Here is a 27,860-nt window from a genome sequence, read left to right on the forward strand (position 1 = left end):
CCCTGCTCCAAGGATGCTCCTTGCAGGCGCGGATGGCGGCAGGAGCCTCGAAACTTTCTTTTGTATGTTACATTAATCCGTATAAGAAAATCTCTTTTAATGAGGAGTGATGTAGTTACAAACTCTCCAGAGCCATAATTAGAGCAAACTAATTGAAGTTGTGTTTTGACACACTTTCCAAATTCACCGGGGCCGGGTGACATATTCACGACGCTGCTGCCGCCCGACCAAGGCGGCGGCGAAATCATTAGGCTGATAACACGTATTTGCATTCCTCTCATGCCAGCAGCTCTCCCTTAAATACTGTTTCTGCTCCTGCGCCTTTACTGGAAGTTTCCACGGGAAGATATTAACAGTAATTATTAGGGCTCTAGTGGAATTTTAATGTTGAAAAATAACAATGGGCATTAACATAGGTTGGAGGCCAAAGCTTTCTCTGAACCTCCATCCTCCTGACGGTGGGGGCAGGGGTGGGGGAACTCTCTCTCCATGGGGACCCCCACCCCAACCCGCTGCAGGGTCCTTTGAGGACCACCACTCGGTGTGAGCCCTTTCCCGGTAGGAACCAAAGCCACAGCTGTGACTGACAAGGAAAATCTTTCTTTTCTTTCTTTTTTTTTAAAGAACATTAAAATGAAACAGGAGAAATTTTTTCCGAGCAGTGGGGGTAAAAAAGTCCACAATTTATAGCACAGTCTTTAGTAATAATAATAAGAAGCCTAATGGGTTCCAGGAGGAGACGACTTGCCCAGTCTGTCGCCGCCCTCTCAGGGACTGAAGACAGACTTGGAATAAGTGAGATGAGGGAAAGAACGCTGCGTCTGCATGCAACGAGCACGCATGCACGTGTGCATGCGTGGTGCTTGTGCTGAGTGAACTGCACGTGTACATGTGAGTACACGGGTGTGGTCCAGGACTGTCAGTGAGGAGGCCCTGTGTGCCACCAACGCGGCCAATTTTCGGGGATGCTTAACTCAGACCCTCAATGTGCATGCACACGTACGTGCACTCACACACACACACACACACACAGACACAGACACAGACACATACACATACACAGAGGAAGAACATGTGACAATCCTAAATAATGGTTATTAATGACTCCTTCTTCTCAAGTGACAATTCTTTTCTGAATTGAAATGAAGGGGTCTGAAGTGAGCAGAACCTGGCAGCAAACGCCACTCTGGGGCAGGGGGAGGGCTGGTTCTGCTGAAGGGGTCCCGGCAGCTCAAGCCAGCAACAGGCACAGTGAGGACAGTGCTGAGCGGGGCGGGGCACAGCGAGGCCCCTCCACAGACGGCAGGGAGACCAACTTCACACCTTGCATGAGATGGGGGCCCACCCCAGAGGATGGAGCCGGGTGGGGAAGCTGCTTCCTCAGGAAGGGCTGCAGGGGCTGGGCGTCAGCTCCTTCATCCGCCTGCTGCTTCCAAGTCAGAGGGCACTCAGGAACCAGGGAAACCAGTTCCCGACCGCAGCTGACTCCCGGACTGCAGTTTGGTTTTTCCTGAGCCCGGCTACGCCCAGAAGAGAGACAGGGAGGAAGCCACAGCGGAACCAGGCACCGTGCTCCCACATAGCGGCCCGGGTCCTGCCTAAAGAACGGGATTCTTTCAGAGGCTCTAAACCTCCTCTTAAGAACAAGGACACACGGGCACAGCGAGCTTCCCATCTTCAAGCCTTCCAAGCTTCCTGCTTTTCCAGACCCTGAAACAGCCAGACTTGGGGTGTGGAGAAGGGCCGGGCCGGGCGACAAGGACAGCCCCGGAGTGAAGGCCAGCGTCCTCTCCTGCTGGCGCGCCCAGCTGTTTGTTCCGCAAAAGCGAGCGGCTGACACAGGGTGTGCATGTTATACAGGTGTGACGTGTGACACAGTGTGTACATTGCATGGATGTGATGCCTGACATGGTGCTCTTGTGTGTGTGTGTGTGTGTGTGTGCGTGTGATATGCATGGTATTTGACACAGAGTGTATGTTATGTGTGTGGTGACTGACACCAAGTGTGTATGTGTGTGTTATATGTGTGGTGCCTGACATGGGGTGTGTGTGTGTGTGTGTGTGTGTGTTATGTGTGTTTCTGACACAGGGTGTGTATGGGAGTGTGCAATTTGTGGTATCTGACAGAGGTGTGTTTGTGTGTGTGTATGTGTGTGGTGTTTGACACTGGGTTTTGCGTGTTTGTTACATGTGGGGTGTCTGACATGGTTTATGTATGTGTGTGTTATGTGTGCAGTGTCTGACACGGGGTGCAGGTATGTGTGTTATGTGTGTGGTGACTAATACCAGGTATATGTGTATGTGTGTGTTATGTGTGTGCTGTCTGACACGGGGGGGGGGGTGTTATGTGTATGGTGCCTGACATAGGGTGTATGTATTCTGTGTGTGGTGTCTGACACCAGGTTTGTGTGTATGTGTGTGTGTTGTGTGTGTGGTGTCTGACACCGAGTGTGTATATTATGTGTGTGGGGTCTGACACCAGGTTTATGTGTGTGTGTATTATGTGTGTGGTGTTTGACACAGGGTGTGTGAATGTGTGTGTTATGTGTATGGTATCTGACACCAGGTGTGTGTATTATGTGTGTGGTACCTGACACCAGGTTTATGTGTGTGTGTATTATGTGTGTGGTGTCTGACACAGGATGTGTGTGTGTGTTATGTGTATGGTGTCTGACACAGGGTGTGTGTGTTATGTGTGTGGTGTCTGATACCAGGTTTGTGTGTGTGTGTGTGTATGTGTGTGGTGTCTGACACTGAGTGTGTGTTGTATGTGTTATATGGGTATGAGGTCTTGCACTCATATGTGTGTGTGGGGAAGAGCCCTCAGATATTGACAGGAGTGGATGCGGGGCACGGGGTCCCCACTGAACCCTGATGACCTGTCCTCGAGAGTGCTCTGTTCCCATCTCTACAGGGAGAAGACGGCTGAGTGGCCGCAGGAAGGTGAAAATGACATTGGGTGTTTACACAAGGCCTGGCACACGAGGCCTGAGAAACTGTAGCTGAAATGATGATGGTTGTACTTATAATCCTAATAACAATTATTAATATTATTATTCAACTGGAAACACAACATCTGCTGCTCGAGAAGGTGATGTGAGTTGAACGCCACCCTCCCCGAAGGCAAGAGACCCAACCAAATCAACTCAGAAGGCCTTTGAAAAGTTACTGCAAGCAAAGGACTTTTATTAAATATCTAAACTAATCACTGAAAACTGCCTTCAAACAGAACAGCATGTGTGTACAGCTGGGGGTGGGGGTGTGTGTGTGCTGAAGTCCCAAGAAATTTCGCTTAACACCTATTTTTACTTAGTTTGGCAGCTGGATTTACACGGATAGAGCCCGGTGAAATATTCCACCAAGCTCCCCGCAAATAGACTGTCAGCTTCCACTCTGATAAAAGGTAAAATATCCCCCTCTAAATGGTCTGGCTCACAGAACGGACCCTAAAGTAGACTGATAAATCTGTTCTGACACACGGAAAACTATTTTCATAATCTTGAAAAAAGCCTCTCTCCAAACCCGGGAGCTCCCGCCAACTGCGGAGATCCTCCTGCTCTTGAGAGCAGGCAGAGGGGGGAATAATGCCGCACCGATAACCCAGGAAGTGCACACAACCCTCAGGACCACTGAGACAAACAAGACGTTCCCAGTGCCACAAAAGCCACAGAGATAACGCCTCGAGGAGCAGGCCAGGGGGAGCCACATGGGCCAGCCCAGAGGCGGAAACCGTCCTGACAAATAGTCAACTCTTCATGAAACAGAAGCTCCGACTCCCCAGGAAGCCCCATTAAAAATTAATATCACAAAGTGTACCACCTGGTGTCGGCTCATCGTTCACCGGTCAATGGCACCACAATGCATTCTCATCACCCTCAGAACTGCTCAGACACTGGGCCCCGCGGGCAGACCTGGCGCCACGGCACTTGCCTCAGCGCGACAATCCATTGGCCTGACTCCGGGTCTCCTCCATCTGCTCTCAACTTCCAGAGGGAGTGAGATGGAACTACCCTGTGTGGTGGCGAGCCCCGGAAAGCCATCAGTAGGGCTCCGGGACATGTGTGGTGCCCACATCTGCATCGGCCAGCATCCTCATGCATCCCTAAAAGAGCATGGGTGGTGAATGGTCAGGCAGCTTCCAGTTGTGGGAGCCTGGGCAAGACAAAGAGCTTCATCCTGCATCACTGGCACTGGGAGGGGGCACTCAGTGAGGCCCAGGATCCCTAGAAGGCGACATCCCAACTGCCAGTCGCCCAAGGTACCTGGTTCCACCATGAGAGACATCACAAACATCCAGTGACCTCACGGCCACATTCGTCAGGGCACAAGGACAGATGGGCAGCCAAAGGCAGCTCGCCTGCCCGGGTTCAAGTCTGACCTCTGCTACTCAGTCACTGCGAGGTCTTGGGGGTAGGAACAGAGTCTCCTTGATGTTGGTTTCCTGTCTAGGGACAAAGGTGAGAGTGGTGCTCAGTATAGAGAGATGTTATTGTGACAATATGAGTTATCATCTGGAAAGCACAGGGAACAGTGTCAAGACATCAGATGAATACAATATAAATCTTTCAGATGGATGAATGGGTGGATGGATGGGTTGGTGGGTGGGTAGATGGATGGATGGATGGATGGATGGATGGATGGATGGATAGATGGATAGATGGATAGATGGATGGGTGGGTAGATGTGTGGATGGGTAGATGAATGGATGAATGGATGGATGGGTGGGTGGGTGGATGAGTAAATGAATGGATGAGTGGATGGATGGGTAGATGGGTAGGTGGATGGATGAATGGGTAGATGGATGAATAGATGGGTGGCTGGATAGGTGTATGGGTAGAAGGATGAAAGGATCGGTAGATGATGGAAGGATGAGTGGATGAATGGGTAGATGGATGGACGGATGAGTAGACAGATGGATGGATGTATGTATCAGTGGATGGGTGAGTGGGTGGATGAATGGATAGATGGATGAGTAGAGAGATGGATGGATGAGAGTATGAGTGGATGAATGGTTGGATGGGTGAGTGGATAGGTGGATGGATGATGGATGGGTGGAAGCATGGTTGAACGGGTGGATGAATAAATGGGTAGATGGATGAGTGGATGGGCGGGTAGGTTGGTGGATGGATGGATGGGTAGATGGATGAGTGGATGGGTGGGTGGGTGGGTGGATGGATGGATGGGTAGATGGATGAATGGATGGGTGGATGCGTGGTTGGATGGGTGGATGGGTGGGTGGATAGATGAATGCATGGAAGCATGTTTGCATGGGTGGATGTGTGGGTAGGTGGATGGATGGCAGGTGAGTGGATGGATGGATGAGTGGGTGCATGAACTGATGAGTGAATTGATGGTGGGAGAATAGATGGAAGGATGGAAGATGGAAGAACAGATGGAGGGACATGTGAATCAATATATGACACCCGATTCCACCTAAGTAAACTAGGTCACAACAACCACTCAATAATTATTTTCTGGTGTCTCAGGCACCTGGAATCATCTAGCGGTCCCAGTCATTCTGAGGTCTCGCCATATGCACTGCCTGCTCACTCTGAGCACCACAGGAGAGAACACAAACTTCCCAGTAGAGTGACACAACATTAACACGAGTGCTGTCTGCATGAGGCTAGCCCTCCCAGTGTTGTCCCAGGAGGAATAGGCAAAGGGGCACTTCCTGTCACCCATCAGCAAGCAAATCCAGTCCCAGCGTCCATTGTGAGTACCCGCAGTGGGGACGGAGTGGTGAGACCACGCTGGGAGAGCCTGGCAAACAGCTGGCAGAGGTGCAGCCAGGCCTGGAAGCAGAAAGCCCCCCCCCCCCACACACACACACACCCTGTACCCTGGCTCAGCATGCCAGGGGAGCTTGCCTGCCTGCCTGAGGAAAGTGCTGACACCTGGCGAGGCACATGGCGAAGTCCAGGGCAGAGAAGTTTCTGGAACGAGCACAAGAGGAGGCTGGCCCCAGAGAGTGCAGGGATGTGTGGTCACGAAGCTTCTGGCAGATTAAAGGGCACAGGCACACCCAGAGCTGCAAGCAGAGAAGGAGACAAGGACCTGGCAGGCAACTAAAACATGAAACTCGGAGGCCCAACCTCGATCTCACCTCTGAGGGTCCCTCGAGACCCCCTGGTGTGCAGGGCCTCTGGGCGTCTTAGCCGCGTGGGAGGAGGGCACAGAGGATCCCGCAGGCCCACAGGAGGTGTCCAAGGGGCCTCCTGCGAGCGCCCCTGTGAGGTGCCCAGGCCCCCAGACTCTCTGCCAAGTGGGGGTGGCTGGGGGAGGGCGGGGACCATGAGGACTCGGCCTGGCCTTTCAACCCCGACCCTGGCACGTATGGCCTTGGCACAGCAGGGGCAGGGCACGCACGGCTTGCAGCTGCCCTCAGCGGGGAGCCTCCCCCAGCAGGGCTGGGTTTGTGTGTGCCCCTCCACTTGCTTGTCCCCACTCTGCCACAACGGGGTAGGGGACAGGTGTCATCTGAGTGCTGACGGTGGGGCTCATGGATCCTGGACCGTGGGCATAGAGAACTAGCCCCAGGGCAGCCATGGACAGAGGAGGGCCAGCGTGGGCCCCAGGCAGGCCCAGGAGATGGGTTGGGGGGGACACTGACGGCATTGCCACTGCCGGTCAGGAGGGGACATGGGCCTTCCCATGATGGCTAGGCGGAGAGGCGTGGCTGAAGTCAGTGGCCACCTGTGTTCTGGAAACCTGACATGGGCAGCAAAGTCACGATGGAACCGGGGGGTCCCGGGGAGGGAGACCCAGCGCAGGTGACAGATCGTGCGCCGCCGCTATGCCCGTCTCCCGAGCATCTGTCACAGATTGATAACATCCACGCGGAAAGTTAAGTGCAATTATGTCTGTCACCGAGAAACCTACTTCGGAGCCTGACTGACAACTCACGGGAAGCTGGAGGATCACGGGAAGATCACGGGGATGGGGGGGGGGACGGCAGAGGACAGGCTTGTCTTGGGGGACACGGGGGTTGCGGCATGGCAGTGGGAGCCTCTCATGGAGGAGAGGAAGGGACACAGGGGCACATTCTCGCTCCCAGAGGACGACCAGGCTGGGGCAAGTATACACACACATACACAGGCACACACATACACATGCACACACACAAATGAAGACATGCACACGCACAGACATGCACACAGACACACATACACATGCACACACAAACATGCACACACATGGACACACATGCACACACATACACACAGACAAACATGCACATACAGACATGCACACACATGCATATACACATACACACATATATGCACACACATGTACACGTGCGCACGCGTGTGTGCGTGCACACACACACACACACACACACACACACACACACACACACAAACCGTCCAGATCCAGAATGTGCATCTCGGCATGGCTGAAGAGACCCGGCTTCACTTCTTTTAGCTCAGTCCTGTGCACTGTCACAGGGAGGGCGCCGTGCCCGTTAGCCTGGCGTCTGGGCCTGTACCCCGACAGCAGCACAGCAAGCAGGAGACCACAGTGGACACTAAGGGTCAATGCGGGGCAGTGCCGTGGCCCTATGCCCCCCTGGGTGCCCTCGGCCAGGCCTGTGTGACCTCCACAACAGGACATGATCCGGTCCTTAGATGACACGGGAGAGGCGGCTGACTGACATGGGCAGCAGATGGGCAGCTGGTGGACACGCAGGGCTTCCCCCAATGCTGGACCCTGCATCCCGGACACTTTCCTTCCTGAAGTACAGGGAGCAGAGTGAAGCCGAACTCAGCCTCCTATAGCCTCAGTCTCCTACCTACAGGCCTGTCTCCTGGCTCCCCCACACCTACCCCTTCCCTCCATCACACGGGCCACTTCAGGCCCATGTCCAGCCGCTCTGTCCTCTGCTCAGACCCTCCGCGGAGCTCTTGGGATACAGGACACTGGCGCCCAGCACACACTGCCACTGCCGTGGCTCGCCGGGCGCCCCATCTGGTCCCTGTGCCACGGACTGTTCTGGCCCTGGGGGAGGTTCTAGCAGGAGCTCTGGCCGCAGCTGAGATGCAGGGGGTGGGGGGGAGGTGTGTGTCTCATAGATGACCGCCCCAGCACCTCAGGTCTGACTAAGCCACGGGCCCACTGCTCAGCTGGCGGGGGCCAGTGTGGCCAAGTGCCCTGGCAGGCGCGGGAAGGCGTCTGCAGTCTGCACCCGTCCCCAGGCAGCGGCGCCCAGAAGACCAGGAGTCCCTGCCTGTCGCTGTGTTTATGAGCAGCTCAGGGGGGGGCATCTGCCACGGTGTCCCCTGTAGCTGCTGCGGGAAGGGGAGTGGCACAGGAAGGCAGTCCCACTGCTGGGGGGAGGTGTGGGGGGAACCGAGGCACCCTGCTTCTGGAAGGAGCAGCATGCATCTTGTCCCCGGCCAGGGGCTGGCATGGGTACAATGCAGCCTCACCGAGCCAGCCTCATCTGCTCAGGGCGTCACTGACACTGCGTCGGACTCCCTGGAGAGGCCCGGGCGCCCCTGATGTCTGGGGAGGGGGAGGAGTCCCTGATCAAAAAGGAACACTGGCTCTCAGGCTCCGTGTCAGCCAGGAGGAGCCCCCAGGGAGGGCCAGGACCTGGGAAGGGAAGGCCATCCTGGGGCGCCTCCCCGACAAGGGCCCTTTGTTTTGAAATAAGCCCAGGTCACGGCTCTTGAAAACCCAGCAGGGAGCCTATGAAAAGGAGACCGTTTTTTCCACTCTGGTTTTCAGCTTTTGTGACAGAAGTTCAGGCTCACAGAAGAGGCAGGGTCTTTTCTGGGCCCTCGGGGTGTCCCTCCAGGTCCCACCCTGAGTACGCTGGGGACCACCTACCTGCACTGGGCACCCCCCACCCTTCCCGCCCTCCTGGCCGCACAGGAATCCGCCACCCCGAGGGTGGCCAGTAGAGGGCGCCATCGCCACGCTCCCACTGGAGTCTGCTTTTTCCACCGGGTCCCAGCCCACACAAAGACCTGGCTCCAGCGGGGGCCGAGCCTGAGCTCTGACACGCCACGAGGAAGCGGCCGCGAAACACAGACTCGCTGGCCGAGGAGACGGAGACCGGTCGAAACAGAACTCTGTTCCGATCGCCCTGCTCCTTCTACAGGCCTGTCCGCTCTCCTCAGAAGACGCCTGAGGCGTGTCTGGGATGATGGGCGGGAGCTTGGGGGGCCGGGGGTGGGGGTGGGGGCGCTGCAGGTGGGCTCAGCTGCTCAGAAAGCATCTGCCGGAAAGGGAGCCCGGTGCCAGGTGGCATGTGCAGGTCCAGGGGAGCGTGCGATGCTCAGTGACTCAGTGTTTGAGAGCAACCCTGAGAAAGCAGCCTCGCTGGCTCCAGTCCTAGTAGTATTCAAGGAAGGCTGCCTGGGGGAGGAGGCATTGGAGCTGAGCTCAAATTTGAGGGCAGGGGTTGGGGACCCCAAAACGGAACGCAGCCCCAGGGGCAGCAAAGGGAGAGGGGGGCTTTGTGTCTGGGGCTGGGGGGTAGGAAGAGAGAATGGAAGACCCGGGGGGCAGACGTGGGGCCTCCACCCTCCAGACCCGACTTGGACCCTCCTGGCCAGCACTGAAACACAGCTCATGGCCTGGACCAATGCTGTCAGCTCCCCCTCCGGGAGAGAGGAGAGGCCGAGAGCCCCAGGACTGAAAACCACTCACTTCACAAACCTCCAATGGGAAAATCTGAATAAGCAGAAAAAGAAAAATCAAAGAGGCTGGGTAGGGAACAACACACAATCTCGAGAACAAGCAAGAGGCAGCAAGCCCAGAGCAGAGGAGACGCTTAAGTGTGTGTGCCCTCCCCCTCTCCCCCCCCCCCCCCCCCCGCCGTGAATGCTCCAAGGAGGGGCCAGCTGGGCAGGTGGATAGACGCGCCAGCCCCGCGTCACCTGGCTGCCACCACACACTGGAGGGTCCCCCTCAGCCGGAGCGGCGTCTGCTTTATACGGACTCTCTGACATTTGTTTTATTGGTGAGTAAAACAGAACTGACCCTGTTTCCTCACAGCCACTGTAAACCATGAGCTGTCCCGCAGGAGGTCGTAAGAGACAAGAGCCTTCGAATCTGCCACCGGGGGCTGGAGCGACAGACGGTAGGGAGGGTGCTTGTCTTGCATGTGACCAACCTGTGTTTGAGCCACGGCATCACATATGGACCGCCCCACCCACTCCCCACCCCCGCCCCAGTGCACCAGATCCCTGAGCACAGAGCCAGGAGTCACCCCTGAGCATCGCTGGGGTAGCCCCAGGGGATGAACCCCCCCGGGCTGAGCCACCCCTGCTGCTGACTCCCCCCTTACGCTGGTGGGGTGAGGGGTGAGGGGCACTTTCTGCGCCCACTTCTGGGCTCTTTCCCAGCGCCCTGAGTGACGGGTTCCCTGGTCTCCGCGGATGGGGCAGGCTCTCTGCCACATGTGACCTGCGACTTGGGGAAGCGGAACCTTCTCTACCCGAGAAGAATGATTCTGGGGGCGGCGAGGCCCGAGTTCCCCTCCTGGATGGGCCCCTGGGGTCCTCCGAGCCACGTGGTGCCTGAGCCGCATCTGCCCAGGTGGGAGAAGGTTCTGGAGCGTCATCGCTGCCTTTCTGCTCCTGGCAGGGCCCGGCCACCTGGGCCCGCCCCCATGGAACCTTCCAGATCCTCGGCCCTGAGGACCCGCCTCCCCATCTCTCCTGATCTGTCCTTCAGGGACACCTCCCTCAGCGCCCTCCAGCACTGTCCACCAGTAACTTGTCAGCGGCTGTGCAGGGCTCTCTCGGTCCACGAGGCTCTGGAAGGGGCCTCAATGGCAACCACCAAGATCTGCCACGCAGGGGCCCTGCCCGCGTCCCAGCTTCCTTATGGAAGCCGTGATTCAAATGAACACTCCCCCTGCCTGGAAAAAGCCTCGTTCTTCTCTCCCGCCCCGATAAGCTGGGGAAAGCCGTACGTAATGATGAAGGCCCTGCTACTTACCCCCCCTCCTGGTTTCTGTGGCTGAGGCCAAACCCCCGCCCTGGCTGTGGCCTGTTGCTTCCCCAGCCCCCACAGAACCCAGTGTGTGTGAGGTGCAGAGCCCGCCGTTTGGGGAGCCTCAGAATGGCAGGCGACAGAAGACCCTCACGCTTCCCCTATGCAAGGGTGCCGGGGTCTCTAACCGGGTGTCTACAGGCTGCCCCTGGGGCCGTGTGGCTGTAGCTGGGTTTCAAGTGGGGTGCCCCCAAAGGCAGGTGCCCGGCGCTGGGAGGAGCCTCACCTGGGCAGGTTGGGTGCAGGCGTGGAGGCGGCCGCTGATGGGGAGGGCGTGGTGGGCTGCGATGAGTCGGGGTTCCGTGGCACACGGCCCATCCGGTACCAGATGCCCATGCTGTTCAGCTCCCTGTGCAGAAGAGACCCGTTGGCACGTGGCCTGCAGACCCAGGGCTTCTGTACCCGCCACCCGCGCGCCCAGGTTTCCGTCTGGAACCGATGTCCAGTGTTTCTGAGGGCGACTCCCTGGTCTCAGGAGGGTGGGACAGGGGCAAGGGACCGCCGGCACCACCAGGAACAGCTCCACACAGCAGGGCTGACCCCGCTCAGCCTCAGTCTCAGGCCAGGCTAGGGAAGTCGGCCAGGCTCAGAGCCCGCAGCCACTCACAAACCAGCACGAGGGGCTGTGGACACACATGCCAGGCCTGGCTACTGCTGCATACACACTCACACACATACGAGTCACGCATACACACACACACACACTACACACATATACCAGCCATGCATATACCAGTCATGGACACACACATACACACCAGTCACACACCACACACAGTCACTCATATACTCACACACACATGTCACACACACACTCACATACTAGCCATGCACACACTCACACACTCACACATATCAGTCACGCACACACTCACACACACGCCAGTCACACACTCACCATACATGTCACACACACATGCACACCAGTCACACACACACCAGTCACATACACACCAATCACACATATACACACCAGTCATACACAAAACTGCCTCCCCTCATCAGTCACGCACACACCTGCCTCTATACACTCATGCACACATGAGTCATACACTTACCAGTATGAAGACACCCAACTCTCTATCACACACACACACACACACACACACACACACACACACACCTTCTCACACACATGCACACACCCGCCTCCCTACACTCCACTTAAGCATGTCTGAACCACTGTGAGGGAACATTCAAACATCCATCTTACACCTTTTCTGCTGCCCCCCACACTGCTTCCTGGGGTGCAGAGAACTACCCTTTCCAACAAAGAGACGAGAACTCCTGGCTGGATCCTTCCAGAAGCTTCTCGGTACAGCAGCTTCTGAGCACAGCTTTTCTAAAGCAGAGCCATGTCCCGTCAGACAGCACACGGCCAGGGGCTTGGTTCCCAGAGACCCCCTGCCCAGCCTGCCTTCCCGAGTTCCCCCAGCGTCCCCCAGGCTGCCTTCCCGAATGCTGCCCCCCGCCCCAGCCTGCATCCCATACATAGAGCTGACGAGCCCAACTGTGCTGGGTCCTAGGCCCCGGGAAACGCGCAGGAGCCGGCAGGCCGGGGTGCCTGAGGAGCTTCCCTAGGGCCACGACACCCAGACCCGCACGCGGGGGACTCTATGGCTGAAGAATCCGACGAATTCTTGTGCATCAGGTTGAAAATAATCCCCATTCTTTCACCTGCCCCCACAGGCTGTGAGCAAACCTCACCCCCCCCCCCCCACCCCGCACCATCCCCCAGGACCTCTGAGGAAGGGCCTGGCTCGGGGTGAGGGACGAGAAGAACACAGAGCCCAGACCGGGGGGACCTGTGGGGATGCCAGGGGGGAAGCAGGTGGCTGGGTGGGTGGAGGGTCAGAATGGCCTTATGTCCTAATAGCTGGTATCCACTTACCAACTCCCTACCCAAGCTCTCTGTCCTTTATGTATTTGGAGGACAGCCACCCCTTGGCCCCCAGTTCCCATGGAGCTGAGTGGGACATTTGCCAGGTGGGTCCCAGCCACAGTGGCTGAGCCAGATCTGAGCACCGTGGGCCTAATGGGGGTGCCACAGATGGACAGCTCTTGGCCTCTGGATCTGAGTGGACAGTGGGCGAGGCTGGGTAGGGGACATGTGCAAGCATGGGGTCCCCCTGGGAAAATCAGCCACAGCTAGCTGGGGCTGGTCTCTGCGGGCTGTCCTGGGCTCCTGTGGCCGGTGCCCCTGTCTCCCGGGATGCCAGCTCCGTGAGTGAAGCCACCTTGTGTGCCCTGTTCACCATCCTGCCCGGGGCAATGGCTGGAGAGCGCCCCACAGGGCTCAGCAGAGTGAGTGCAGGGTCCAGTCTGCAGGTTCTGGTGCAGAGGGGAGGAGAGGGCGGCAGAATGCCTGGACAGGGGCCAGAGAAGGAACACAGGGAGCAGCGCAGGGCTGCGGGGTGGCCCTGGGCGCAGAGGGCAGGAGCCCAGCAGGGGAGGGCGGCTGAGAGGAGGTGGCGATGCAGGCGTGGGGACTCACCCAATGAAGGTGTATTGTGGAGGGGCCTGCTTGGTCCGGCCCATGATCCGAATGTCACAAATGGCAGCTTCCGTTGAGTCCCGGGGGATGAATTTAATGCACAGCCTCTTCTTCCGGAAAGCCACTTCCTCTGCAGGGATGGGCAGAGGGAGGGAGGGTCAAGGTCACCCATAGACACCCACAGCACCATTCTGAGTCACCATCACCTCCATGCTCCCGGCCCACACTGGAAGCGACCGGGCACCCCCGACTCCCCACCCGGAGCCGCAGAGGACAGGCCACGACTGGGAAGGGTCCCTGGTCACCTGCTCCCTGCGCTGCACAGCCCCCAGGGGCACAGGCCTCAGTGGGGAGAGGCAACCTGGAATAAACCCTGGGGACTGGCATCTTAGAAGCCCCAAGTCCTGGCGGCTTTGGGTCACTGGCGGCTGCTCGGGACGCCTGAGCACTGGACGTGGGCCCTCTTCTTCCTGTCATGGCTGGAGTCCCCGGGCAAGGGGCACAGGAGGAAGCCAGGGGATCCTGCCCTCACCCACTTTCCGCACCGTCGCCTGTGCACTAGCCGCTTGCTTTGGTCTCTCTGTCTCCTGCCCTCTGGGGTTTTGCTGGAGAAGTTTCTAGAAGGCCCCAGAAATCGGGTCATTCCCTGTACTTCCCATCAGCAGCAGTTAGAGCAGGAGCTTAGACTTGGCTCAGGGTAGATTTGGCAAGCACGGGTGCCTCCAGGGAGCTTATGTGTCCTGTGATGTCCAGTCTGAGCTCCAGCTGGGGGCCAGCGGGGACCAGGCTGCCCTCGGTGTCTCCCATACCCCCAGGCCTGTGCCCTAGAGCCCTGGGTCTGTGCCAGAAGGGCGTGTGTCAGATCCTGCCCCTCCTGCTGCGTTCAGCTTCTAAAATTCTTTCTTTCTTTCTTTTTTTAAAAACTGAATCACCGTGAGATACACAATCACAACGTTGTTCGTTGTTCGTGACTGGGTTTCAGTCACACGATGTTCCAAAACCTTCACCAGTTTCCCTCCCACCAGCCTCCCCGTCTGCCCTGCCCCGCCCCCACCTGCCCCTAGGGCAGGCACTTTGCTTCTTTCTCTCTCTCTCCCTCTCCCTCTCTCCTTCTGGGCACTCTGGTTTGCAACAGAGGTGCCATTTATGACATATATCCCTTTACCTACTCATCGGCTGAAATTCTTACAGAGAGGAAATTTCCTCAACGTTTTGGTCTCCCTGAGTTACGCTCTGGACAGGGCCCGGAGGGGAAGTTACGTGTTCCTTTCTCTTCCTGCTCAAGTCTTAGAAAAATGACTCGGGGCCCTGGCAGTGACCAGGCAGGTGTCACTTGTCTGCTTGTCTGTGACATTTAAACAAGCTTCCATCCATCATGCCACTGAATGCGTGAGTCAGACAGACGTGGGTTGGAACCTTGACCCAAGTTTCCCGCACTTATGACCTTGGGCCAGTGACAATTCCTTTGAGCCTGGGTTTCACGATCAGCAAGAGGGAGTTCGCGAAAGCACACAGGAGAGGGAGGCAGGGGGCTGAACAGCAGTGGGAACACTTGGCTGGACCCAGAGTCCGACTCTCACGACCTTCCGTTTGGGTCTGCGCCAGGAAATTGGTACCTTCACATAGAGAGCCCAGTGCAGAGGAAGAAAAGGGCCACTCCGGCTGGTCTGGATTTGATCGAGGGGAAGCCTGAATCTGGGGTGTTGTTTTGTTGTTGTGTTGTCTTCCAAAGATCCAGAGAGAAACTCACGAATTCTGTGGGTTCTTTTCCCCAGGCAAGGCTAGACCTATCTGTAAGTAGGGCGTAGTAGAATCCTAATTCCAGACCCCAAAGGTCAGTCGGGGGAGGGGGCATGAGAGACCATCAAGGAGTAATCCTCTTCCTTCAGAACTGCCAGACTGCCCAGATCAGGCCTTTGAAAGTATAGAAGAGGCCATAGCTCCTCAAAGAGGAGGAGGTGAGTTTGAAGGGGTGAGGCTTCTCCTAAAAGTGAAGGAAGTGAATGAAGAAGGCTCCTCCTCAGAGAGGGGGAAAGTGAGTGTGAAGGATCGCTCTCTCAGAGGGGAAGAAGGGCAAGGGCGTGAGGTGTGAAGCTTCTAGTCAAGGTAGAAAAGTGAGTGTGAAGGGGTGAGGCCTCTCCTCAGAGAAGAAGTGAGAGGAGAAGGCTCTCCTCAGAGGGGAGGAAGTGAGTGTGAAGGAGTAAGGTCGCTCCTCAGAGAGGAGGAAATGAGAGGAGAAGGCTCTCCTCAGAGAAGAAGTGTAAAGGAGTGAGGCCGCTACTCAGAGAGAAGAAAGTGAGCGAAGGAGAGAGTTCTCCTCAGAAGGGAGAAAGTAAGTGAAGGAAAGGGCTCTCCTCAGAGGGGAGGAAGTAGGTGAAGAAGGAGAGGCCTCTCCTCAGAGCAGAGGAACGGCAGGTACCACTTGCCCTGCCTCCAACCCTTTGCTCCAACCCTCCATCCACCGCAAACCCAGGGTAAAAGATGGAGTTGCTAATTGCACATGCTTACACAGGCCTAATTTTAAGTAAACATATTATACAGAGTCAATAGAGATGTGTTCAGTCATGCTAATGAACATGAAAAGAGGGCAGAGCACTTTCTTTACTAAGACAGTCTTCCAGTTTTTAAGAGCTAGATGGATGGCAGCAAACTGTATTTTAAGCTAATTACAGGAATCTCGCCTCTTTGGGCTGACTTTATAAACTCGGGGCCTTAAGTGCACTCGCACTGCGCAGACATGATCAGTCTACTGAGTTATACGGCACAGTCCCTAGGTATGGCTGAATAACCCAACAATGACCCAACATGAATAACCTACACGCAGCCGCCTGGTGTGAGATGAAGCTCACTGGAGACGCCAGGACACAGCCTGCAAGGGCCTCCAGGGGCTCGACTAACATCCCTAAGGTACAGCTGGGAGGGCAGGCTGGCCTTTTCCTCAAACAGTTCAACCCACTGAGAGACATTGCGGGAAAACCCTGTGTGACTCCACGGAGCAGCGACACAAAGATGGAAGCCACGGCCAAGTGAAAAATCAGAAAGACAGAGGGGAAAATGAGAAGGTGGAACAGAACTGCAAGGCAGTTTTAGTTCTCACTGAGCAGAAAAGCTGTGTGAGAAGAAGTGGAAACAGCCAGCAAACACTTATGAAAATACTTGGTCTTGCTAATAAAAAAAAGGGGGAAAATGAAATAAAATTAGAATAGTAAAAGTAAATAAAAAATTCAAAACCCATGCTGGCAGGGCTTCGGAAAACGGGTGCCGGCCTGTGCCATTAGTGGCACCGAGAACTGGTATTCCTGGAAGTTAATTTGGCAACAGAGAGTAATAAAGCTTATTTTTATCGAGCCCGTTCTCTGAGCAAGGCCGTGCGTATGGCGAGGACCCTTGGGTGATCCACAGATGAATTAAACATGGACCCTGCCTTCAAAGGAAGGACTTAGCAGCAAAGACATGAGAAAGGAAAAAGAAAAAGAAATCCAAAGTAGAAATGACTCTCGTGCAAGCTCAAAGTTAGAGGTAATGAGCCCCCCCACCCCCCATCAACTTTCCAGATGAGGAATCTCAAGTATTGGGCCGCCTTACTCAGGGTGGCCTGCAGGTGGTCCTGACCGAGCTCGGGGTGCGAGCTTAAGTGCAGAATCCTTTGGGTGCCCTGACTTCCTACCTGCGCCTGCTCCCCTCCCCTGTCTCAGTACATCCGAGCCGGGTTGGGTGGGGCAGAAGCATTAGGACGACCCCCGCATTGCCCCCACCCCTTCTCACCTGTGGAGAGCCAGTATCTGGCTTTTCCCTTCCCTTCCCTTCCCTTTCTCCTCCCTCCCCTCCCCTTTCTTGGCCACACACGCTGTGCTTAGACTTACTCCTGGCTCTGCGCTCAGGCACTGCCCTTGGCGAGGCTTAGGAGACTGTGTGGGAGCCAGGGATCAAACCTGGATCAGCCGAGTGCCAAGCGCCCTCCCTGCTGTGCCACTGCTCCGGCCCTCTCTCTCTCCTTTTCCTATCCGGTGCCTGCAGGGCCGACCCCGGGCACCTGCGGGTCTTAGCTGGGAGCGGGAGGAGACCGTCTGGACTCAAGATGGTACTCAGGGACCGTTTCCAGCACACGGGGCACCTCAGTTCACCCTTGAGACATCTGGGCAGTGTGTCCTGGGGCACTCGCAGGGTCGGGAGGGAGGTAGAAGCCTCAGGGACAGTCGGGAGGGATCCTTGAAAGAAGGTGGGATTGGGAGCCAGCGAGGCAGCACAGCAGGTGGGTGCCTGCCTTGCAGGTTGGTCCACACGCCTGCCGGTAGTTCTAGATACACAAGCGCAGCACCAGGAACAAACCCTGAGCACTGCCAGTGGGGGCCTCAAAGAAAAGAAAACAAAACGAAGAGGTAGATTTCTGGGTGGGAGGGGGTCGTGCTGAGTGATAGTTTTCCCCTAAAAAGGGGGCAGGGAAAGCCCAGACAGTTTGGGGACCTTTCTGCTCTAGGGCATCTACCTTCAGAGCTGAGGGACAGAACATTCAGGCGAGAAGAAGAGGTGAGGGAGAGCGGTCTGAAGAGGTCAGTGATGGTTCAGCATGGGCTGAGGAAGGGCGCTTGGAGAGGAGGGTGGAGAGGAGGGCAGAGTGCAAACGTGGCAGTCAGGGAGTGTAGGTGAGGTCCAGAGGGGCGGTACAGGTCAGGGGGCAGGTGCAGGTCAGGGAGGGGTGGGTGAGGTCAGGGAGGGTGGATGAGGTCAGGGAGGGGTGGGTGAGGTCAGGGAGGGACGGGTGAGGTCAGGGAGGGGTAGGTGAGGTGGGGGGGGTAGGTGAGGTCAGGAAGGGACAGGTGAGGTCAGGGAGGGGTAGGTGAGGTCAGAGAGGGCAGTGCATGTCAGGGAGGGCCTATGACCCAGCAGCACCGGGTGCTCTCACACCTGGAACTGGAATGTTCCCTGATCTCTAGACTCAGTACAACTGATGCCTTGCAAGCGCCCAGCTGGCTTCTCTGCAGAAACGGACTTGTCCTGAAATTCAGGTGGAAACCCAAGGGGCCCAGTGCAGAAAGACAACCTTGGGAAGAAGAACAGAGCAGAAAGGGACGGACTTCCCAGACCCAAAACCTGCTACTGAGCGAGGATAAGCAAGACCAGTGCCGGCTTAAGGAGCAGATGGGGTGAGGGAGGGAACTGCATCGGGAGGGAGAGCCCAGCACGCCAGTCTGCCGGCTTCTCCCGGGACACAGTGCCACGTCGCCGAGAGAAAACCGTGAGTGCAGCATGCAACGCTGGGACAAGCGGGTGCACGTGAGTATGGGAGAAGGACGGTCTCTTCTCTCATGCCACACACGAGCACAAAACCAGACTGAAGACATGAATGTGAGATGGGCAGAACTGTAAAGCCCTGGGGAGAAAGCACAGGCACAGCCTTGAAGACCTCGGGCCGGGTGGTGGCCGGAGAGCAGGGGCACGAGCAGCAGAGGGCAGAGAGGAGAAAAAAAAAAAAAACAGGGAACGGAATGACAGCCCGGCAGAGCTGCTCTCTGAAGAAGGGCTGACGCCGGAAAGTGCACACTTTCTTACGACTCAATAATAAAATCACCCTGGGACCAAATGTGCACTAAGGGTCTGGAGAGACATGGGAAAAGCTGTTCTCCGCGTGCGCCGTGAGGACAGTGCAAATCCACATGGCGTCGAGGTTCTAGTTCGCACCCCTCATGGCTAGAAGAAACGAGGATGAGGGTAACAGGGGCTGGCCGAGGTGTGGAGAGAGTGGGACCCACAGAACGTGCTGCCGGGGAGGGGGAGGAATGATGTGGCCCCGTTAAGAACCCCCGCAGTTCCTCAAAGGTAAATATAGACGTACCACAGGACCTAACAGTTCCACCTCTGGGCATGAGTTCTCAAGAGCAACGAAAACCCAGAAACGCGAATGTCCATAGTGACATCACCCTGACGGCCGATGTGGAAACACCCATTGACCCAGGGAGCGAACCCAACTCAGGGAGCACAGGGCCGGCTAGGAAGAAACAGCAGTGAAGCACGGGCGTGGGCAACCACGGGGCCCGGCCACTCGAGGAGGAGGAAGCCAGCCACAGAGGCCAGGTGCCTTCTGAAGAGACCGGCAGGACGTAGCCAGAACCGGCAAACCGGTGCAGAAAGCCGGCCAGCGCGGCCTGCGGTGGGCAGGGAGCGACTGCTCGGAGAAAGGAACTGCTGAAGGGAGGCACGAGGTGTTGCCTCTGGGGGATGCTGGAACGTTCTAGAAGTGAGTGTGGCTGCCAACTCAGCAAAAAATACACAAACCCACTGAACTGTGCACTTTAAATGGACAGACTCCGTCGCACATGGATTATAGCTTCTATGAGAGCCACCGTCACCTTCCAGACCTGCAGAGAAGTGCATTCCCTCCAGCTGTGGGCAGGGTGCGAACACAGGCTCTGCGGGTGTGGCAGGAGCCAGGCAGGGGGTCTAGGCCAGGCACTCTCACCTTCTGGGGGTTGGAGGGAGCACTGAATCCCTGAGCCACGCTGTCTTGCCTCCCCTTTGTGGGACACGGATATGGTGACACTCACAACTGAATCTGCCTTGCAGGGATAGAGGCATTTACCCTGGGGGCACGGGAGGATGCCCCAGACCCTGTTTCCCAGCTGATGCCATTATCAGGCAGTACCAACAGCAAGTAAGTGCAGCCGAGAGCGAGGGGACTGGTGTCAGCCCGGAAGTAAGCACATAGGGGGGCCCACCTATCTTGGCAAAGGAACAGTTCTGTGCAGGCCGTGTAGACAGGAGTCTTGTCTACACGGCTCCTCCTCCCCCTCCCCCACCAAAACTAAAAAATGAGTTCTCAAAGGGGGCTGGCTGGAGAAACTGCCGGACAAAGGAGGTGCAGAGAGAGCCCCATCAGTAACCCCCGAGCCCCGACATCTCTTCTGTGTCTTTACCGCGAGACCTGTGTAGACAGGTTCCCTGATGTCAGTGACAAGCTGGAACACAACGCGTCCTAGCACACCTTCGGGAGGTGGCCCAAGTCCCGAGGGGGTGTCTGCACTCTGGCCCAGCCCATTGCGGCCTGTAGCACTGCAGTTCGTGCCACCTGCCGGATACTGCCAGCCTCCTCTTTTTTAGAACGCGTGCCCTTGGCCCCTGGCCCTCAATGCAGGACTGGGCGTCTGGCTGACTGACTTGTGGGCCCGACCAGCGCCCCAGGACACTCCCGGAAGCACGGGACCTGACTGAGCAGGGTGTGGTCTGAACACATGTGCTGTGCCCTGCGGCCAGACCTGGCTGGGCTTGGGGGCTCCAACAGCCCAGACCCCCATGGCTCGTGTGTGCCCTGGTGTCTTCCGATATCCCCCTTTAGTGTCTAGGACTAGCGCCCTGAACCCTGCCTGCTACGGGTCAGGCCCTGGGGGCCTGGGGTCTGCAGGGGGCACCTTGCAGAGAGCAGAGGACATGGATGGACCAGAGAGACGGGGAGGGGAGGTGGGGCTGGTCCAGCAGCAGCAGCAGCCGCAGCTTCATTCCCAGGCCTCCCGCAGAAAACCACCAACAGCAACCAAAAGGCCGGGCCGCGGGGCGGAGTGGGGAGACTCACGTGTGTCCACAGTCTCCTGAATGGGGATGAAGCCCACGGGCAGTGTGTCCTTGATGTCGATGAGCTTCATGTCCACCAACACGTTCCCTAAATGACTCTTGGAGAAAGCGAGAGAGCAGAGACACAGACCATTAATCTGAAGCCGTCCACAGAGGGTCTGCCAATCTGGCTCCAAGACACACAGCGACACCGCGATGGGGGCGGCCCCCGGCAGCCTGTGGGCTCATTAGCTGGCACCTGGCATCCCTTCCCCCACCCCCCACCCCCACCGCCTACTTTCTCAGGCTTACGGTGGGCACCTCCCCATCCCCGGGAAGAGTTTCATCTGTGGAACCTCCAAACTGCTCAGGGGGGCTGCCGTGGGGAATGCCTGGCAGTGGGCAGTGGGTTTCGGAAAGGGCAGGCTCCTGGGGGGCGGTCGTCAGTCCATATGCCCACCTGCACTTGAATGGGTTGCCGTGTGGAACCCTGAGTGCTGTGCCCCTCCCCCGAGGCTGGTCCCTGGGTGCAGCGTGTCTTCTACCACGAGGGGCGTGCCATGGGGCCTTGTGGGAGACCCAAGGCCTGCAGAGCCCATTTCTGCCACCAAAGGCAGCAGGTGAAGACGCACATGGTGGTCACCGTGGCTGGGGCAGGTGGTGGGGGAGGAGGGGGCAGAGCCTGCTCCGGGCACCCATGGTGAAACTGCAGGACCCTCCCCCCCGACGCCCACTGTTCACCCTCCACTTCCTGAACCCACTCTCTAGGTAGGATCAGCGAGGGAAAAAACCACAGCTTCCGGCCCCCAATCTCCCAGGACACAGCAGCCCACTTTCCAGAAGCTTCTCTTCCCCAGAAGCCCCTACTGGAGCCCAGGCTCCATTTTCTTGCTCTGGATGCCTGGGACCAGCCCCCAGCTGACCAGGCTCCCACCGTCCCCCACTGTCCTCTTGCTCAGAGAAAGATTCACTTGGCTCCACTTTTGACCAACTGGGGAGTTCTTATCACCTGAAGTCTATGCCACAGGCCCGGCGGACACTCCCTGGCACATACCTCCTGTCAACAGATGACAAGTATACTTATGAGATATGTATGCATATATATGTGTGTGTATGTGTATGTGTGTGTATGTGTGTGTGCATGTGTGCGTGTGCATGTGTGTATGTGAAATTTCCATCTCCCTCTTGGAATTTCAGAACCATGAGGACCCTGTTACTGTAAATCCACACCTGGCATACTTCTGGACACAGAGCAAGTGCTCAATCATTTCCACTGAATGTGTGTCTCATGGAACATTTTTTCAGGGGTGGGGGGGAGGCACTCTGAGTCAGAAATCAAACTGGAGACTGGAGTGGCTGAGAAAGCTAAACTATGTCAATAAAAATATTTAAAATACATTTCATGGGAGCCAAGGATGCATCTTAGTAGAAGAGTTGGGTTGGCCTTGGGTTGGAGCCCCAGCAAAACACACACACACACACACACACACACACACACACACACACTTATTTCACAAATGTGTTATAAACCAAAGGCTCACGAATGCAATCAATTCTTCAAGTCCGGAGGCCAAAGGGCTGAGTGAAAACCAAGATGGGTGTTGTTACGGCCCAGTGCTCACAGCCCGGTGCTCAAGACCATTTGAGAAGCGCCAACAATGCCACATTCTCCCACCCTGGGCAGCATCTCTCAGGGAGACACATACCACCCGGAGAGGACAGGGAGGACATGGAAGCCGCATGGACAGGGCATAGATCCCCAGCCGTGTGGAGGGTCTTGCCATCCCCCAGGCGAGAAAGCATCAGCTGCTCTCAAAAGCACCCGATCGAATCTATCACGATTTTTTGTTGTTGTTGTTCATGGCAGTTGCTTCTCCATGTCATCGCTGCTCTCTGCGTTGAGGAATTAACAGCTGGGTCTGTGTTCCTGCTCCGGAGACGGACGGGCATTCATCAATGCCCTCCTCAGACGTCTTCCACTTGACAAGCTGGGTTTCACCGAAGTCAACTGCAAACCACTTAGCGGCCTCTCCCTCCACACTCTACAAATGTCCCTGATCATAAAACCAGAACATCGGCGGTGTGGCCATTAAACAAAAACGCATCGGCGCGCCCTCGCTCGCATACAGAGCGGGGGGCCGGCAGTGCCGAGGCGCCCCGGGTTCCGAGGGAGGTCCCGCAGGCAGGCTACGCTCCCGGGTCCGGCTTGCAGACGGGAGGTCTGCGACACCATTAATTTTGCTTGCTCCTCTCCCCTCCCCCACCCCGGGCTCACTTTCATTTCCTCCTCATAAATATGAAGAACGTATTCCCAATCCTTGTTGAGCAAATGATTCATGCCAGGAGCCCACAATGCACCGACTTGCGGCATTTATATTGTCTCTGGTAGCCAGTATTTGCTAGTATACTGTAATTATTTTTGACAACCTTGCATTTAAGGTAGCCACAGATAACCAACTTAATATTCAAATGTTCATAAATCCTTCTGTTTAATATCCTCCCTACCTAATCTATGTACATTATTATTACAGGTAATGCAGAAAGTACAGGGCATGAAAAGTGCAATTAATCTCGCGCCTGCCCCGAGAAGCGGTGTCACTCTGAAGCTGGGTTTCTGTATTAACAGCATTATTGGGGGAAAAGGAATTTCTGTTCCAGAGGCGTCTCCCCAAACTCCTACACTGGGAGTCTCAGGTCGCCTAATTAAGAATCTGTTTGGTCTTGGGAACCTACATCCCTCCTTTATTTACGGTTGTGAAAAATGACACTGCGCCAAGTCTGGGCTCCACCAGTGGGGCCGGGCCGCACGGGCGGGGCCGCTCACGGGCCCGGAGGTGGGCAACGCCGCCCTCGCCAGCTGATCTCAAGCGCTGCAATGGGCGGCCCATTCTTTTTCTGAAAACACAACACACTCATTTCCTTTACTATCTAAAGCAGGGATGGGGGGGGGGGGCAGCACTTTCCCTGCAGCCCTGTCCTTGGTTCCTGTCCCTGCTCACTCCTTGGCCTGCTGTGCCTAGACCCCGGGAGGAAGGCGAGGTGGGAAGCAGCCGCCCAGCTGTTGGGCCTCAAATGATGAGTACGGTGGCAGCACCTGGTGATTTTTCTCTGCCCCTGGTAGACCTGACTGGTCCCCTCGACACTAAGACCCACAGCCTTTGGGGGTGGGGGTACAAAAACAGGCACCTCATGGTCAGACTGCTGAGGGCGGGGTGGGGGGAGGGCGCACAGCATTGACCTGGGGCCTGGCCAGTGGGAGAAGGTGATGGGGAATGGACATGTGCGGGCACGAGCAGTCAGTTTTGGTGCTGGGCACGCAGCCTAATGACATGGGGCGGCAGGGTCCGCACTCATGGTGGACCTCCTGCCACGAGCGGGAGTCGGGGATGGGACTGAGGTGGCCAAAGGCAGAAGCCAAAGGAAACCATTACCTAAAAGTTCTGGTAAAGTCCAGGGCAGTGGGGCTGGACAGTGCCACATGCATGGATGTGGACATAGGAGGGAAGGGCAGGGCTGTGGGAGCCCAGGCCAGCTTCAGGTGGCTGAAGGCTGGGAAGGGACCCCATCTGTCCAGGGTCCCCTCTGAAGCACAGGGGAGTAGGGGCCTGGTGACGCTGGCATGGGGATGGGGCCCCATGGTGGGGGGAGGGGCACACTGCTTTTGCAGGGATAGTGTGAAGGGGCTCAGCCAGGTGGGGATGGTACGAGGGGCCTTAGCCAGGGAGTGGGTGGACAGGGGAGCATGGCCTGTGGGGGGCAGGGGGGAGGAGGAGTTGGTGATGGGACACTGTGGTGATGGGACAATGGGGACAACATGTCCCCACCACACTTCTGGAGGAGGAGGAGGTCTGTGATTATTTTCTTCTTTTAAAGTCAGGGACACACGTTACTGCCATAATGAGGTGTGTGTGTGTGTGTGTGTGTGTGTGTGTGTGTGTGTGTGTTGTGCATGACACCCAGCGATATTCAGGGGTTACTCCTGGCTCTGCACTCAGAAATTACTCCTGGCTGTGCTTGGAGTGCCAGAGATTGAACCTGGGTTGGTCGCATGCAAGGCAAACACCCCCTCCCCCCCTGCACTGTGCGATCGCTCCAGACCCCATAATGAAATTTAAGGGCAAGAGAAAAACAAAAAGCAATTAAAAATACTTTCAGAAGAGAAGTATTTCTATTGGAAAATGTGAAGATGCTATCAACTAGGGCCAGGCCAGGCAGTGACCCAGGACAGGCTCAAGCCCGTTGCTGTTCTTGGGGTGCTGCTGGGAAGGTGATGTGCTGGGTTGGCCCCTACGGGGTAGACATGCCTCTAGGCTTGTGTCTTTTCTTCAGCACCCCTCAGTCCTTCAAGCACTTTCTGGAAAAGTTTTAGTAACTTTCTTTTTCTCAGTTTTGGCCACACCGGTGGTGCTGAGGGTTTACTCCTGACTCTGCACTCAGGAATTACTCCTGGAAGGGCTCAGGGGACCCTGGAGGATGCCGGGGATCAGACCCAGTCAGCCGTGTGCAAGGCAGACACCCTATCCACTACTTCAACATTCTGGCCCTGGCAGATATCTTTGACACACACCAGTTCAGGGGCCCAGGTATTAAACCCACTGAGAAGTGGACCCCTGTCACCCACATTTTCTGCTTCCATGGGAAGGGGTCGGAGGGGAGGAGGGCAGTTTTAATCTAGCTTGGAACGAAGGGTCTCATGTCCTTGCATCCTGTGATTTGTTATCTGGAGGAAAGGTGAGCAGAAAGAAAGAGAGAAAGAAAGACAAAGAAAGAAAGAAGAAAGAAAAGAAAAAAGAAAAGAAAAGCAAGCAAGCAGGCAGGCAGGCGAAGGGAGGGAGGGAAGGAAGGAAGGAAGGAAGGAAGGAAGGAAGGAAGGAAGGAAGGAAGGTAGGCAGGCAGGCAGGCAGGCAGGCTGCAAGAGAAATTTGGTGGTTTCCCTTGGAGAACACGCTTTAATGGCCTCGGCTATGCTCTCGGCCACGCGCTTAATAACACCACTAACAAACGACGCCCAGCACAGCCCAGGCTGCTCCTCGCGCTCAGGTCGCCAAGGCCACAGATGAATGAGCGTGGCCCGGCACAGGCGCGGGGACACAGCGCCGGCACGCCAAGGGAAACCGCCGCTGGACTTACATTCTCTTTCGAAAATGATCTGGTGAAACATAGGTATCTGGTGACCTTGGATTTGAACAAGCCGTCTTTCCAGAGGTCAGCATCCACACCATCTGCCGTCTGCGCCACCTGCGCCGGAGAGAGAGGGAGGCTCCGTGAGGCGGGCGGGCCGGGCCAATTAACACCGGCCGGACCCTCCTGGCATCTCATTAGTTCATTTCACGGGCACCGGGAGGAGAATTTCCAAAAGGGGGAAACCAGGGAGAGTGTGAAAAATCCTCCTCCTAAAACCCCGTCCCCGGGGGAGGCAGCTGATTAAAGACGCCCTGACAAAGGTGGTTCTAATGAGAAAAGAGCAACTTGTGCCGTAATGGAGCAGGAAAGGAGCCGGCGCCAGCCCATCACCGCGCTCATTACCGCTCACTCGGGGGACGGCCGGCCGCTGCGGCATCCAGCGGGCTGTGAAATGCCACCAGAGGGGCGCTGCCTGCCGGGAGGCACCACAGCCTCCTGCCCTGGGGTCCCAGGGCATGTCAGTACCTGGGGCTCTCCTGGCACCCAGGACGGGGTCTCGAGGGAGGGAGGGGGGTCGGGCAGGGAAAACCTTCCGCAGGGCACCAGGCTTGTCACAAAGCCAGGCACAAAGCCAGGCAGCGGCATTCAAGGTCAGAAAGCGGACGGGGAGGGACGGCAGGGCTGCGGGGCTGTTTGTGGGGGGCAGGGGCTCGAAGGAGCCTTTGTCTGGAGCTGGGCCCGGCGGTGGTGGCCAGGGTCGCTCCATCCACTGGCATCAGAGTGGGGCTCTGGCACGACCGTGTCCCCTGCTGTGTTCCCTGCTGTCCCAGCCTCCTGCCGCCCCCACTCAGCACCCAAAGGTGCGCTCAGGGAGGAGCTGACGCCCAATTCAATCTCCCCACTTCTCACCAGATGTCGCCTGGGCTGCCCCTGGGGGTTCAGACTTCCGGGAGCCGTCCTGGACCCACTTGACAAGCTGCAGCTGTCCCCACACAGCACTGTAGGGGGCGTGCCCTTCCTTGCACAACACAAGCCCCCCCCCCCCCACTCCCCGCCCCAGTACTCAGCCACGGGGCTGCAGACCAGGATGTTCCAGGAGCCTCTCCCCGCCAACCCCCCGCCCCATGAGTCTCTCAGGCTGCTCAGAAAAGCCCACAGACAAGAGGGAAGAGCAAAGTGCTTCCCTTCACACGGAGGTGGAAGGTTCTGGGCCCAGGTGGGGTGCACAAACTGTGGGAGCAATGCTCTGGGGCGCTGCTCCGACTACTGCAGCCCTGAGGAGAGACACAGGGCGGAGGAGTCACCTGCCGGCACCCACCCCGAGCCCCTCCCAGAATGGCCCTATGTGAAGTTTCGTGGAAGATCCGAGCTTCGGGGCGGCGACCTGGCTCACGGGGATTCAGGGGCCTGGCGCTCCCCAACACACGACTACACCCACGGGTGTCTCCAACCCAGTCTCCTAAAGGTGCTGATGAGCCACAGTTCCTCGGTCCCAGGCAAGACAAGACAGACTCTACGTGAAGCAGGCAGGCAGCTGCCCGAGCTACAGTCTGACCTCTGACCCTGCAAACGAGCGGCAGCCCCCAGACTAAAGTTCCTCCCCTCAGAGGGCAGCCTGTGGGGAGGAGATGCCCAGGGTGTCCAGGGGCTGCCAGCCAGCAGGTCAAGAACAGGAGAGAACTTGAGGCCTGAG

At 56.9% G+C, this 27,860-nt stretch overlaps 1 protein-coding gene across 3 annotated transcripts in view; it reads right to left on the reverse strand.

The window, feature by feature from the left end:
* LOC130045783 (multivesicular body subunit 12B) overlaps nt 1-27,860 on the reverse strand; it is a 139,904-nt gene that overhangs the window by 71,437 nt on the left and 40,607 nt on the right. For all 3 annotated transcript variants that reach the window (XM_056138649.1, XM_056138651.1, XM_056138650.1), the window contains 4 exons: nt 26,174-26,281; nt 21,066-21,162; nt 13,502-13,631; nt 11,234-11,356 (listed from right to left, as the gene is read on the reverse strand). In XM_056138649.1, coding sequence (XP_055994624.1) covers nt 11,234-11,356; nt 13,502-13,631; nt 21,066-21,162; nt 26,174-26,281 — 458 coding nt within the window. The remainder of the gene's footprint in view (nt 1-11,233; nt 11,357-13,501; nt 13,632-21,065; nt 21,163-26,173; nt 26,282-27,860) is intronic.

The sequence above is a fragment of the Sorex fumeus genome, unplaced genomic scaffold (genome assembly GCF_029834395.1).
Source record: "Sorex fumeus unplaced genomic scaffold, SorFum_2.1 ptg000129l, whole genome shotgun sequence".
Taxonomy (NCBI): domain Eukaryota; kingdom Metazoa; phylum Chordata; class Mammalia; order Eulipotyphla; family Soricidae; genus Sorex; species Sorex fumeus.